The sequence below is a fragment of the Hemiscyllium ocellatum genome, chromosome 12 (genome assembly GCF_020745735.1).
Source record: "Hemiscyllium ocellatum isolate sHemOce1 chromosome 12, sHemOce1.pat.X.cur, whole genome shotgun sequence".
NCBI classification, from domain to species: Eukaryota; Metazoa; Chordata; class Chondrichthyes; order Orectolobiformes; family Hemiscylliidae; genus Hemiscyllium; species Hemiscyllium ocellatum.
The window spans coordinates 36,409,272-36,425,157 of record NC_083412.1 but is presented as its reverse complement, the minus strand read 5'-3'; the positions used below and the strand labels follow the sequence as shown (position 1 = coordinate 36,425,157).

The 15,886-nt window shown below is 43.3% G+C and overlaps 1 protein-coding gene across 1 annotated transcript in view; it reads right to left on the bottom strand.

Moving 5' to 3' along the window:
- LOC132820918 (cilia- and flagella-associated protein 47-like) overlaps positions 1 to 15,886 on the bottom strand; it is a 491,537-nt gene that overhangs the window by 272,236 nt on the left and 203,415 nt on the right. Inside the window, 1 exon segment of the mRNA XM_060833275.1 lies at positions 1,426 to 1,508. Within this exon segment, the coding sequence (XP_060689258.1) occupies positions 1,426 to 1,508 (83 nt within the window).

The window sequence follows — 15,886 nt, the reverse complement described above, 5'->3', positions numbered from 1 at the left end:
GGAGTGAGAGAGTCAGCTGAGGAGTTTGGTGGTGGTGAATGGTCAGGCAGTGTCAGAGGTCAGAGGTATTGGGCAGGAGTTTGAGAGGGGAGTCAGGGTAGTCAGTTGTATGGTTACACCTGTGTTAGACTAGGAGTTTCCAGCTAACATTTTCTGGGTAACTATCTAGGAAAAGTCTGAACTATCACATTAACTCAGTATCAAAAACATTTTTGGATGGTTGCAGAGAATGGAGGAATTATCTGTCTGAGGTTTGATCTTCCCATTCAATTTCCAACTGAGTCAGTGTATCGGGAGTTCCATAGGGTCTCAACTCATATCTCTGATCTAATTTTCAACTATCAGGAATCTAGATAATCTGGGCCATTGTGATTCTACAGGACAGAATCCAAGAAGTATCCATTTCTTTTTATGATGTGTAACAAATTAGAACTTGAAATTATATGAGTCAATTGCAAAAAATTAGAGTCATAAATTCTCAAGTATTCAAAAAAATGCATAACCAAATTAATAGTACTAAATAGAGAAACTATGTAGGAAAACTAATTTACCAAATTGTGTACTTAGGGTGACGGGAAGGTCAATTTAAATAATTTGAGGAAGTATCTGAGCCAATAGGGAGTACATCTTGGCACACATTAGAACGTCAGTCATTAATCTTGCTCCTTTATGCCCCCACCCCCTACATGCTGCTATTGTTCTTTGTCTGGAAGAAAGGAAGCAGTTTCTTAATTAAACCATTTCACAAAACAACTGAAGACCAAAATTAAACGTAAAATCGTAAGTTCAGCATGGTCAAAACTTTCCCATTCAAAAAAATACATGTTCATATTTGAAATGGAAATGCAATACATCCCTTTGGGGTGCCATATTATCAGTTCCTTCACACGAAAAAATATTCAAAGATGCGACAGGTTTCTCCCCTCCCCGCACCCACCCACCTCTCCCCAACACCCTGCCTGATTGGCCATTGGCTGTGGCTTCCATTACTGTTTTTGTCACAGGTGGTACCTGAACACCGTGTTCCTGACAACAAGACCCCAGCCAAATGGCCACGTCCATTTCTGAGAGTTCCAGAATCAGCTGTCAATCACAATTTCTCCTCAGACTGGGAGCTATGCTTAGACCAAGTGGTTTAGTATTACCCTGGTTTTAAAAAAAACAGCCTTTCATCAGCAATGAATGCAGCTCACCTTTGAAAGTTACTGAAATATTACTGACTCAACAACACCTCTCAGAGAGCATTGCAGAATATTGTATATGTATATAAAAAAGGCTCCCCGATGTGAAATTCTTTCCAGGCAACGCCGATGTTCTGAGCTGTGTCTTCCATCTGAGAAGGTGTATTAAAACACTTCTTTTTTATATGGTCCCCAACATTTCAATTCTTTGAAGAATAGGAAAGCTTACTTTGCAAAGACTTACACATTTTCTGGCCCATATTCTGATTAATCGCTCCATTTCCAAACTCATTATTTCCAAATCCACCTGGCTCAGGCTGTAAGTCACTAAAAACAAATCAGACAGTTATTCACACGTAATATTCAAAGACCTACATGTACAGGAGTAAATATATTCAACGTACAAAACTCAAACTGTGTCTTTCTATAAAATAAAGGTGTCACTGAGATCTATACCAAGTGATGCATAGAAAGCACACGAAGAAGTGTGTCAACATCCTTGCATACTAGACCTCTAAGGTGCTGTCCTCAGTTGTCCTTTTTGTGGAAATGTCCTTTTATTTTAAATAGTCATTGGTCTGCACTTTCTGGAGAGCAGCAATCGTGATCAGATTGCTGATTTTGCTTCTACTTTTTTTTAACCCTGTGTAATGTAGCTTCAATCCAGGTGAACCCTCATGAGTCACATATCAAGAGGGTGTAGAAGACCAGCCATTTGCCCTTTTTTTTACAACAGTCCTAGCTGCTAATTAAAAATGCTACAAATCAAAAATCTTCATTTAAAACTATTCAAAAACTACAGAGTGAAGGTAAATGAGAAAGGTACATGGTGAGGAGGCTGGCATGACAGATGAGTTTTGGGGAGAAAGGTGTTCCTGGCATGAAGGCGGACAGATGGGTGAGGAGTCAAGATCAGGATTCCTTGTGAAGGGCCTTTGTCCAAAACATTGTTTTTCCTGCTCCTCGCATGCTGCCCGACCTGCTGGGCTTTTCCAGCACCGCTCTAACCTTGACTCTAATCTCTAGCATCTGCAGTACCCACTTCCACCTACATGGGTGAGGAGATAGAGTGAAAGGTTGCTGAGGAAGGTAGGATGGCATGTGAGTGAATGAAGGAGCATGATGAGCTAGGGTGATTGTGGGTCAGTCCGCTCAGGGAGGGCGTCTGAGGTATCGGGGAGTATCATAGGATGACACATTGGAGGGGACTGGGGTGGGGACGAGGGGCTAGTCAATCAGGACAGGTCAGTTCAGACAGGAGGACTGGGTCGATTCAGGGGGGAGCATTGAGTCAGTTCGGGCTGAGAGGGATATGTTGGGAAGATTCAGGTGACTAACCCAAAAGTGGGAAACTGTTTCTTTTAAAGAGGTTCCAAATGCTGGGTAAATGCATATCAGAAGACTAAACTTCTTGAGCAATTCCAGTGGAGTTCAGAATTCTGAGGGTCCTTTGGATCTATCAGGGTATGTTGTTGTAATAACTATCTTCCAATAAGAAGATCTGGATTACTGCATTTTTCAGTGATTAGGGAGTCCTTCACCAGCAAATATAGCAGCAAATAAATTGCCCTATCCCTAGTGTAGTTTCTATGAATACCAAACCAAGAATACCTCATTCCACAAAAACTTCATCTTTTACAAGTTTTTCTGCCCTTTTGTATTGAGCAACATACCCTATGTTGTAAGCTACAAAAAGGTTAGGTGCATTGAAAGATTTCCTGAATGAATAATCTGAGTACCCATCCACATTTTGCAGGCCTTTGTGCCTTGGTAGTGTTCTTTTATATAGAATTTCACTGAAGGAAAATAAGGGGGAGAGGAGGTAGGGTCATGGTGTGAGTCAAATTTCAGGAGTAAATAGGAATCCTGAGACACTCGTTACCAGTAGTAAAATTGGTGCTGCAATGCTGAGAGGCAGCCTTGGTTTTGGTGACCACCTCACTCTCTAATGGCCCCAATGCTGGCAACGGAGCCTCAGCAGCCCCTTTAGGAGAGAGAAGCAATGATTGCAGACATTGCAATATGAAGGCACCCTCAGAGGCAGAGATCCCAACCTAAATCTATATAAACCAAACCCAACAAACCCTTTGGATTAGATTCCCTACAGTGTGGAAACAGGCTATTTGGCCACACCAACTCTCCGGAGAGTAACCTACCCAGACCCATTTCCCTCTGACTAATGCACCTAACATTATGGGCAACTTAGCATGGCCAATTCACCTAACCTACACACCTTTGGATTGTGGGAGGAAACCGGAGCACCCGGAGGAAACCCACGTAGACACGGGGAGAATGTGCAAACTCAGTACAGACAGTCACCTGAGGCAGGAATCGAACCAAAGTCCCTGGCGCTGTGAGGCAGCAGTGCTAACCACTGAGTCATTGAGCTGCCCGACTGTGGATAGAAAAATCCATCCAGAGGAATAATTTTTGCCATGGGCATGGCCTTAACTATCTTAAATGGATATCCATTTCTATGGCATAGCCAATCCTATGACAAAGTGGGAAGGTTTCCCACTGGTGGGAATGAATCATATTATATTTTCTCAACCTTGTCTCCATGCCAACCTAAGATAGAATTGAAGTCAAATAATTTATTTTTGTTCAAAAAAACATTTTAAATATACAAAATGCAAGGTTAAAGAGAAACAGTCCCAGTACTTGGATTACACATGGTTTGTGAGCTATTTTTCCCAGCCAATTAATATTCACCATTCCGTAGGTGTCAATGACATAGACAGCCCTTATAATATATTAATTGCTCCAGCTATAATAGGCAAATCTGGCTGCTCACTCAACTCTTTGCACCTCATTAAGGTGCAAATGCCTTAGTTTAATCCCTTGTCACTTTACTTTTGGGTTACTGCTACACAACAAGTGCTGACTGCGGCAACAAAAATGACTGGAAAGAGAAATGTGAGTCACAAAAAAAATTAAACCCCCAAATAGCACAATTATGTGAACTTTTTTTAATAGAAGGATTTCAAATGTGAAATGTTGTATCTTGAGCCAGAGAATCACAGAGATATGCAAGACAGAAACAGACCCTTGGGTCCAACTCATCCACACCGACCAGACATCCTAAATAAATTGTCCAATTTGCCAGCATTCGGCCCATATCCCTCTAAACTCTTCCCATTCATATACTCATCCAACACTGTAATTGTACCAGCCTTCTTCTGGCAGCTCATTCCAAACATGCACCACCCTCTGCGTGAAAAATTGCCCTGAAGGTACAAATCTTTCCCCTCCCATCTTAAACCTATGTCCTCTAGTTCTGGATTCCCCAACCCCAGGAAAAACGCTTTGTCTATTTACCCTATCCATGCCACTCATGATTTTATGAATCTCTTTAAGGTCACCCCTCAGCCTCCAAAGCTCCAGGAAAAATTGCCCCAGCCTATTCAGCCTCTCCCTACAGCTCAAACTCTCCAACCCTGACAACATTCTAGTAAATTCTTTCTGAACCATTTCAAGTTTCACAATATCCTTCCTAAAACAGGAAGACCAGAATTGCAGTCAGTACTCTAACAGTGGCCTAAACAATGTCCTGCACAGCTGCAACATGACCTCCCAACACCTATACACAATGCACTGACCAATAAAGGAAAGCATACGAAATGCCTTCTATCCTGTCTACCTGTGACTCCACTTTCAAGGAACCATAAAACTGCAATTCAAGGTCTCTTTATTCAGCAACAGTCCTTAGGACCTTACTATTAAGTATGGGTCCTCCTCTGATTTACCTTTCCAAAATGCAGCACCTCACATTTATGTAAGTTAAACTCCATCTGCCAATCCTCAGCCCATTGGCCCATCTGATCAAGATCTCTTTGTACTCAGAAGTAACCTCTGTCGCTGTCAACGACATCTCCAATTTTGGTGTCATCTGCAAACTTACTAACCATACCTCTTATGTTCACACCCAACACATTGACAAGAATCAATGAACCCAGCACTGATCCTTATGGCACACCAATAGTCACAGATCTCCATTCTGAAAAACAACCCTTCACCACCACCATTTGTCTTCTACCTTCAAACCAGTTCTGTATCCCAACAGCTAGTTCTCCCACTATTCTGTGTGATCTAACTTTGTTAACTAATCTACCATGAGGAACTTTGTAGAACTTGGATTGCCAGCGCCCCTCCCCCAAATTCCCTCCCCCCCCACCTTTTATCTCAGCCTGCTTGGCATACCAGCCTCATTCCTGAAGCAGGGGTTATGCCCGAAACGTCCATTCTCCTGCTCCTCGGATGCTGCCTGACCTGCTGTGTTTTTCCAGCACCACATTTTTGAACTTTGTAGAATGCCTACTGAAGTCCATATAGATCACGATCAATGCTCTGCCTTCATCACTCCTCTTCATTACTTTTTCAAAAAGACTCAATCAAATTCTTCAGATACAATTTCCCATGCACAAAGCCATGTTGACTATCCGTAATCAGTCCTTGCCTTTCCAAATACATGTAAATCCTGCCCCTCAGGATTCCCTCCAACACCCTGCCCACCACTCAGGCTCACCAGTCTATAGTTCCCTGGCTTTTCCTTACCAATTCTCTCAAACAGTGGCACAACATGAGCCAACCTCCACTCTTCTGGCACCTCACCTGTGACTATCGATGCAAGGGGCCCAGCAATCACTTCCCTAGCTTTGCACAGAGTTTTGGGGTACACCTGATCAGGTCCCAGGGATTTATCCAACTTTATGAGTTTGAAGCTGTTCAGCACCTCCTCTTCATAGAGTCATAGAGATGTACAGCATGGAAACAGACCCTTCGCTCCAACCCGTCCATGCCGACCAGATATCGCAACCCAATCTAGTCCCACCTGCCAGCACCCAGTCCATATCCCTCCAAACACTTCCTATTCATATACCCATCTGAATGCCTCTTAAATGTTGTATTGTACCAGCCTCCACCACCTCCTCTGGCAGCTCATTCCATACACGTACCACCCTCTGCGTGGAAAAGTTGCCCCTTAGGTCTCTTTTATATCTTTCCCCTCTCACCCTAAACCCTCTAGTTCTGGACTCCCCGACCCCAGGGAAAAGACTTTGTCTATTTATCCTATCCATGCCACTCATAACTTCGTAAACCTCTATAAGGTCACCCCTCAGCCTGTGATGCTCCAGGGAAAACAGCCCCAGCTTGTTCAGCCTCTCCCTGTAGCTCAGATCCTCCAACCATAGCAACATCCTTGTATGTTTCACAACATCGTTCCAATAGGAAGGAGACCAGAATTGCACACAATAATCTAACAGTGGCCTAACCAATGTCCTGTACAGCTGCAACATGACCTCCCAACTCCTGTACTCAATACTCTGACCAATAAAGGAAAGCATACTAAATGCCTTCTTCACTGTCCTATCTACCTGCGACTCCACTTTCAAGGAGATATGAACCTGCACTCCAAGGTCTCTTTGTTCAGCAACACTCCCTAGGATCTTACCATTAAGTGTATAAGTCCTACTAAGATTTGCTTTCCCAAAATGCAGCACCTTACATTTACCTGAATTAAACTCCATCTGCCATTTCTCAGCCCATTGGCCCATCTGGTCAAGATCCTGTTGTAATCTGAGGTTGTAACCCTTCGCTGTCCACTACATCTCCAATTTTGGTGACATCTGCAAACTTACTAACTGTACCTCTTATGCTCGCATCCAAATCATTTATGTAAATGACAAAAAGTAGAGGGCCCAGCACCGATCCTTGTGGCACTCCACTGGTCACAGGCCTCCAGTCTGAAAAACAACCCTCCACCACCACCCTCTGTCTTCTACCTTTGAGCCAGTTTTGTATCCAAGTGGCTAGTTCTCCCTGTATTCCATGATATCTAACCTTGCTAACCAGTCTCCCATGGGGAACCTTGTCGAATGCCTTACTGAAGTCCATATAGATCACATCTACTGCTCTGCCCTCATTAATCTTCTTTGTTACTTCTTCAAAAAACTCAATCAAGTTTGTGAAACATGACTTCCTACGTACAAAGCCATGTTGACTATCCCGAATCAGTCCTTGCCTTTCCAAATACATGTACATCCTGTTCCTCAGGATTCCCTCCAACAACTTGCCCACCACTGAGGTCAGGTTCAGTCTATAGTTCCCTGGCTTGTCTTTACCGCCCTCCTTAAACAGTGGCACCACGTTTGCCAACCTCCAGTCTTCCAGCACCTCACCTGTGACTATCGATGATACAAATATCTCAGCAAGAGGTCTAGCAATCACTTCTCTAGCTTCCCACATCTGATTAGGTCCTGGGGATTTATCCACCTTTAACCATTTCAAGGCATCCAGCACTTCCTCTTCTGTAAGCTGGTCATTTTTCGTGATGTCACTATTTATTTCCCCATGTACTATATCTTTCATAGCCTTCTCAGCAGTAAACAATGACGCAAAACACTCATTTAGTATCCCCCTCAACTTCCATAGTTCCATATATAGGCTGCCTTGCTGATCTTTAAGGGGCACTCTGCTCTTCCTTGTTACCCTTTTGTCCTTAATGTATTTGTAAAATCCCTTTGGAGTCTCCTTAACCCTATTTGCCAAAGCTACCTCATGTCTCTTTTTCCACTCCTGATTTACCTCTTAAGTATACTCCTACTGCCGTTATGCTCGAGGGATTTGCTCAGTCTCTGTTGTCTATACCTCACATATGCTTCCTTCTTATTTTTAGTTTGAGACAAAATAACTACAGATGCTGGAATCCAAGATAGACAGGCCAGAGGCTGGAAGAACACAGCAAGCCAGGCTGCACCAGGAGATGGTGGAGTCAACATTTTGGGTGTAACCCTTCTTTAGGACTGGGGTGGGGGTAAGGAGGAAGCACTCGAGGAGGGTTTTGGTTGGGGAAAGGGGCAAGGTGGTGAGGTAGGGATAAGTGAACACAGGTAGAGGTAGACCTGGTTTGTTGATGGGAGGAATAAATCAGGTTGGTAGCTGGAAAGAAGGGTCAGTCAGAAGAATAGAAGGGAGGAGGACAGGCTGGAAAGGGAATTGGGCGACGGGAAGGGAGATTATCTGAATTTGGAGAACTCAGTGTTTAGATTGTTTAGATTACTTACAGTGTGGAAACAGGCCCTTCGGCCCAACAAGTCCACACCGACCCGCCGAAGCGCAACCCACTCATACCCCTACATTTACCTCTACCTACCACTACGGGCAATTTAGCATAGCCAATTCACCTGACCCGCACATCTTTGGACTGTGGGAGGAAACCGGAGCACCCGGAGGAAACCCACGCAGACACGGGGAGAACGTGCAAACTCCACACAGTCAGTCGCCTGAGTCGGGAATTGAACCCGGGTCTCAGGCGCTGTGAGACAGCAGTGCTAACCACTGTGCCACCGTGCCGCCCAAAGTTGAGACCTCCAGACTGTAGTCTGCCCTAGATGAGGCGTCGTTCCTCCAATTTGCAGTCGGATTCACTGCGGCAATGGAGGATGTCGAGGGTGGTCATGTCAGAAAGTGAAGGGGAATTAAAATGTGGTGACTTGGGAGGTCCAGTCAGCCCCTGCAGGCCTGGCTGAGATGCTCAGCAAAAGTGCCTTGAGTTTATGTTTGGTCTCCCCAAAGTAGAGGAGACCATATCTAGAGCACCAGATATAGTAAACTCAGTTGGAGGAGAGGCAAGTGAACCTCTGTTTCACCTGGAAGGACTGTTTGGGTCTCTGGATGGAGGTGATGGGGGGGTGGTGTGCCAGCAGGTTTTGCATCTTTTCCAGTTGCAGTGGAGGATACTTGGGGGTTCAGGAGGGTTTGTGGGGAGAATGGCATGAACCAAGGATTGATGAAGGAACAGTCCTTGCAGAAGGCAGAGAGTGTGGGGATGGGAAGATGTTCTTGGTGGTGGGATCTAATTGGAGTTGGCGGAAATGTCTAAGGATGATGTGATAGATGCGGAAACTGGTGGGGTGGTTGGATGAGGACAAGGTGGTCCCTGTCTTTATTGCATTTGGTGGGGAGGGAGGCACGGTTTAGAGCAGTGGAGCGGGGAATGGAGGAGGTGTGGTAGAGGTCCGTCTGGATGATGGAGGAGTGGGGGAGGAAGCACTTTCTTCAAAATAGGTAGACATTTGGAAAGCTTGGGAGTGGGATGTCTCCTTGTCCAAGTAGATGTGGCAGAGGAATTGGAAGTACAGGATGGAGTTTTTGCAGGATACTGGGTGGAAGGAGGTGTAGTCCAAACAGTTATAGGAGTCCGTGGGTCTCCAAATATCCATCTGGAGATGGAGATGGAAATGGAGAGGTCAAGAAAACAGAGGGAGGTGTCAGAAATAGATCAAGTGAATTTGAGGGTGGGGGTGGAAGTTGTGGGCAAAGTTGATGAACAGCTGCAGTTCAACCTAGGTGCAGGACACTGCGCCGATGCAGTCATCGATGTAATGGTGGAAGAATTGGGGCACATTGCCTGTGTAGATACTGAAGAGGGATTCTTCAACGTAGCTGACAAAGAGGCAGGCGTAACTGGGGCCAAACTGAGTGCCCATGGCCACTCCCTGGATTTGGAGGAAATAGGAGGTGTTAAAGGAAAAGTTATTAAGGGTGAGAACAAGTTTGGCAAGGCAGAGGAGAGTAATGATGAAGGAGGATTGGATGGGTCTGTTGGAGAGGAAGAAACTGAGGGGCTGTAGGCCATCCTTGTGAGATATGGACATATATGAGGACTGCATGTCCAAAGTGAAGAGAGCCAGAAACCGGAAATTACTGAAGAGGTGGAAGGCGTGGTTAGTGTCGTGGATGTAGGTGGGAAGTGTGTGGACCAAGGGGGAGAGGATGGAATTGAGATAGGAAGAAATAAGTTCAGTGGGGCAGGAGCATGTGGAGACAATGGATCATATGGGGTAGTTGGGCTTGTGGATCTTGGGAAGCAGGTAGAACCGGGCAGTGTGGGGCTGGGGGACTGAGTTTGGAGGCAGTGGAGGGGAGATCACTGGAGGCAGTTGTGTCACAGACAGTGTGAGTGATTTTGGACTTTACCAAAACCTCAATTTCCCTAGTCATCCTGCATTCCCTCCACCTACCAGCCTTACCCTTCACCCTAACAGGAAACTATTGTCTTTGGACTCTCATTATCTCACTTTTGAAGGCTTCCCGTTTTCCAACTGTCCCTTTTCCCGCGAACATTCCTCAGCAGTCTAAGAAGCAGAGATAACGGCTGGATGTTTTCCAGCTCACTGGAGACCAGCTGGAAGGCAGGAGTATAGAAATGCTGGTGATATTTGTCAGAGGGAGAGCCTGATGATTATTGGTTATGAGGAGATCCTACTAAAGGCAGCCCCAGCTGGCTGGAGAAGTTTACCTTGAAATGCAGGCAGAAGGTAATCAAGACCAATGGGCACAATTTTACCAACTTCTTATCATTTTATCAGAAATGTAACAATCTAAGTCAGGATGTCCAGATTCAAGTCGAACCTGCTTCAGATGTTTTGAAATGGCATCTCTAAACAGATTAATCTGAGTAAAAACAATGAAGCTTTGGAGCCTTGCCTGAGGCAATAAGGGAAAGGCTCAGTGTTAGAGGTCAGTGCTGGCTATGAAAGATACCACAGCTTGAAAGATACCACAGGGTGAAACTGAGTGGACAGCAACTGTAGCAATAGGCAGTTGAAAATCTGTTTAGCAGTGTGGTGGGACGTAAGTTGAATGTCATATCAGGACTAAAAAGGGTTTCAGGAAAACCAGATCACTGAATGCAGCTATTTGTCATGGGCCTCAAGCTGTCAGACTTTGAGACCTCCAGCCAGTAGCAGAGATTGAGGTAGAGAGCTGGATAGCCACATTGAGATCAACAGAATCATGAGCCTGGAAGTGGGACACAGATACAGAGGGCATATGCACAGTTCACCTCTCACGTACAGAGGACAATATCCACCAGAGAGAATCCACCAGCAGATGTTCAGTTTTCAACAAATATTGCAAAAACCATATTGTCTTTCCAGAAAGGCAATTGCTGAGCTATGTATCGTGGTGGAAGATGGGCTGACCTCCAGTGGGAAGGAGTGGGCACACAATTCCAGAGAACTTGTGGAGGAATAAAAGGAAAATACTCTGGATGCTGAAAATCTGAAATAAAAACAGAACCTGCTGGGGAAACCCAAATCTGATTGCACCTATAGAGAAAGAGAGTCACTGTTTCAGAACTATTCTGAAGAAGAGTCATACTGGACTCGAGAGCTAGTCAATATTTGTATGTTCACACTGTTTCAGTGAGTCTGAAAGAACAATCACATTAAGATGATCAGTTGATTTCCTGAGGTGCTAGGTGTTATGAACAGCAAGCATATGATCATCATGGTCCTTACAAAGCAGGTTAAAAATTGCACGACACCAGGGTCTAGTCCAACAGATTTATTTGAAAACACAAACTAACGCCTGAAGAAGGAGCAGATATCCAAAAGCTTGTGTTTTCTAATAAATCTGGTGGACTATAACCTGGTGTCCTGTGATTTTTTTTACCTTGTCCAACTCAGTCCAACACTGGCACTTCCACATCACGGCTCCTACAGATCAGGCAGCAACCTTCTCCTTCGGAAGAGGTTTCTATTATCACAACATACAACTAACCTTCCTTCAGGTCTGGGTATGTTACCCAAGAGCCAGCTACAATACCCAGGTCAAAAGCAAACCTGGGTTCCTGAATCTTTTAACTCTTCAAATGCTTTCAAGTATGGGTGCTCTGTGATAAAAGCTACCCAATAAACATCTGGCGACTGACTCCTATTAGGAACTCAAGCACAAATATAAAAGAGAGATGGCAGCTGCAACAGGACATCGTGAGTGACCAATCGGTAGGCCATAGTCCTTCTGAAAATGTTCACCTGAGGAGTTCAAAGACCAGGAATGAGTGCAGGCATCTCATTTTCACTCAGACATTAATTTCAATAAAATTTGAACCAATGTTACTGGAAATACCGGATTTTAACACAAACCCAACTTCAGGTAATGTTTTTAACCGTAGCTGTAATTTTAAGAGTAGTTTCGTTTGCCAGTAGTCATTTCTCCAGGATGCAGCAGGACCAGCCAGTCATCTATACATAAGCATTTTTTCTACAATTACTCTGCAGTAGCTTCTTATCAAATAATTTTGAAAATCAAAAAATACAAATTTGAAAGTACTAACGGAACATAACATGATTTCATTTTTTTAAAGAGTGTATATATGAAAGAGTGTACGAGAGTCAGTTAATGAGAGAATTGCTGTTATCTCATTATCTGTATCTAAGATCAGAACAAAAGCAAAAAAAAATTAGACACTCCAATGACTGATAGGATTCCACCACCCATGTGGAACTCAAACCTGAATCTTCAGGGAAGGAGGTAAAAACTTATTAGTGTGTGCAAATTAGGGCCAATGGTGCAGTGACAAACTCAATGTCATTTTGTATCAACTAAATGGAATTTACCTTTCCAGAAATTGCCCTTCAATTTCTTTTTTTGTTCCCTCTGGAACTGTTATGCCTCCCTAACATTGTGGGCGCAGTAGGATTTGTTTTCGTTGTGAATGAAATTGTATATTCCAGAGCCACATTAGAAAACTTCACTTCAAAATCAAAGTATTGTGGATGCTGCAAATTGGAAATAAACTCTAAAAATGCTGAAAATACTCAACAGGTCTGTGGAGTGAAGTAGAGTTAATTAACTGAATTATGGTTAGGAATCCTGAAATTGACATTGAATGTGTTTAAATGTGCGGACGAAATACTTGTTGATGGCATATAATGTGGAAAAATATGCCCATTTTGACAAGAAGAATAGAAAAACAGAATGTTATTTAAGTGGAAAGTGAGACTGCTGGAAGTAACGGTTGAAAAGGAATCTTGGTGTGCATCCAAATGAATCACAAAAAAGTTTGTATGCAGGTCCAGTAAGTAGTTAGGAAGGCAAATAAAATGCTGGTCTGCACAGCAAGGGGTATGGCTACAAATGTAAAATGCATTGAAGAGGCTATACTTAGAGTGCTGTGTACAGTTTCAGCTACTTTTTTAATTACATTAGAAACTGTTCAAAGAAGGTTCATTAAACTGATTTGTTGTATGAAGGGATTAACAGTTTAGAGAAGGTTAAGCCTATACTCAGAGTTGACTCATTGAAGGCAAGTTTCCCGCACTTGCGTGTGAATTTCAAGACAGACCCTACCCCCCACCCCCCACCCCCACCCCCCCACCTCCCTTCACCAGCTCAAATGCCTTAATTTTTCAGCCAAAGGGTCTTTAATTATAAGGAGATTAAACTTCTGCCCATCTCCGGGAGGAAATTTCATCTCAAAAGCTGGTGGACTGTTAGAGGCAGAGTTGTGGCCACTGCTGGTATTACAGGTAGGCCAAGGAGGACGAGCATCTCTGGATACACCAGAAATTGGATGAATCCAAGATCTCCCAGTGGCCAACTGGCACGTTGGGACATGTTGGAGTTCATGGGGCTAGGGATAGGGGTGAGAGGTGTGGACACAAGAATGAAAAAGTGCAAGGGTACTTTTAATTGACATCGCAAAAGCAGAAAGGGCAACTCCCTCGACCTTTCACTGACCAAAGGCCTACAGAGTAAAACCAAAAGGGATCCGAGGAAAGCCTCCTGCCACTTGTTGAACTTACATGATTTACCATTAGGGTTGACCTAATAAACTTTGTTTTAGGAAAAATAGAGGGTGCTGAGGATATAGGAGTTTGGGAAGACGAGAGTTGTACAAAATTAAGCCTATTGCTCACTTGAATGATTTACCCAAACACTGGTTTCTTTGGAGAGCTCATTATGATTTCTGAGATATGTAATGTTGTTAGATTTGCAGTTACTAGACATAAAAATGGAGTATTGAAATGTACAAAATGTTTCATTCAAAACCCTTAATTATATTCAATGGCTTGGCCTCCACAACCCTTTGCAGCAATGAGCTCCACAGAGTCACGACCCACTAGCTAATCTTATGAACTTTTCTACATAGCTGAACAGTTAAGTACATCAAATACATATAATGTGATTCCATGAACAAACTAAATCCAATTGGAAATTCTACTGGGTAGCAGAAGTAATATGGGGAAAGATAAAACCAATTTTCAAAATGTTTATTCCAACATTAATTGAAGAAATTCTAAAGATCCAAATAAAACTTTAATATCTGACATTTTCAGCTCTACTGGATGACAAAGGTTACCTGAAATATTGGAAAAAAAACAAAACTATTGTGTTAAGTCCTTGCCACAAACTTTGTGCTACACACAAAGGGTGATGGATATTTGGAATTCTCTTCCACAAATGCAAGTGAATACTGGATCTGCTCTTAATTTTAAATCTGAAATGGATGAAGATTTAGTAAACAAATGTATTAAGAGATACGAACATGGAGTTAAACCATGGCGGGTACATGGAGTTAAACCACAGAGTAGCTATGATCTCATTGAAGGAGAAACAGGCTCAAGGGACTGAATGACCTATTCTTGTTCCTATGTTCTTCAGCCTCTTATTCCATCTGCAATTTTCAATAGCAAGTTACCTGACATTAATTCTAAGTGCTGTTTATACTGCTGTTGATTCAAACAGAGGAGCAGGTTACTACAGATGAACTGGAACTGGGGAGCATGTACAAAGGGAGATACAGCTAGTAACAAATAGCTGGTTGATCTATAGAATTGTTTCTCCCGCCTGCCAACAACTATGTGATTGGATCCCACATAACTGAACAGCTTGGTCAGAAATCATCCAACCTCTGAAAACGAAGGAGCTGTCCTTTCTTTGCAGTTAAGAAAATCACCTCAAACCTTAAGCCAATTTATTTCAGTTCATAGGTTGCTGTAAGATGTAGATTTTTAAAATCAATAAGTCAGAGACTTTATAAGTGTGCATGAGTCACCCTGTGGTCTAAGAGACAGGTAAATAGGGGATTTTTTCACATTTAAAAAGAAAACCTTTTATCGTAATGATGACTCCAGATTGATTGACTTGATTTTCAAAACGCTAGCCCAATGAGGAGTAACATTACTTAGATGAGGATCATAGAATCATAGAATCCCTACTGTGTGGAAACAGGCCAATTGGCCCAACAAGTCCACACTGACCCTCTGAAGAGTAACCCACCCAGACCCATTCCCTTATCCTATTATTCTACATTTACCCCTAACTATTCCACCTAACCAACATATCCCTGAACACTACGGGCAAATGAGCATGGCCAATTTACCTAACCTGCGCTTCTTTGGATTGTGGGAGGAATCCAGAGCACTCGGGGGAAACCCATGCACACATGTTTAGGTTTGGACCTCGAAGAAGCTCCAGACTGATATGGCTCTTTGAAGGAAGAGGAGGAGCAGGACATGGATAAGAAGGGGATGATCAGGAAGGATATGGAAAATACAGTACACAGATGCCCCAGTTGCAGAAGTTCCAGCATCCTTATTTCCTTTGTGATCATCTACTGTGCTCTTGCTCTTTCCCAAACATTTTCCATGCAATCACAATATGTGCAACACCATCCCAGAGGGTAGTGAGAATCTGGAACTCACTGGCCGTAAAGATGTAGAGGTAAAACCTCTCATATCATTTAATGATAATTTGGATGTGCACTTATAATGCCCAGGCAATCAAGGCTATGGGCCAAGTGCTAGAAAATGGGATTAGAATAGCTGGATGACTGTTATTGATCGGCACTTAAGCGGTGGGTGAATGGACCTTTTTCTGTGCTGTAGATCTTTATGGCTCTATGATTTACTTTG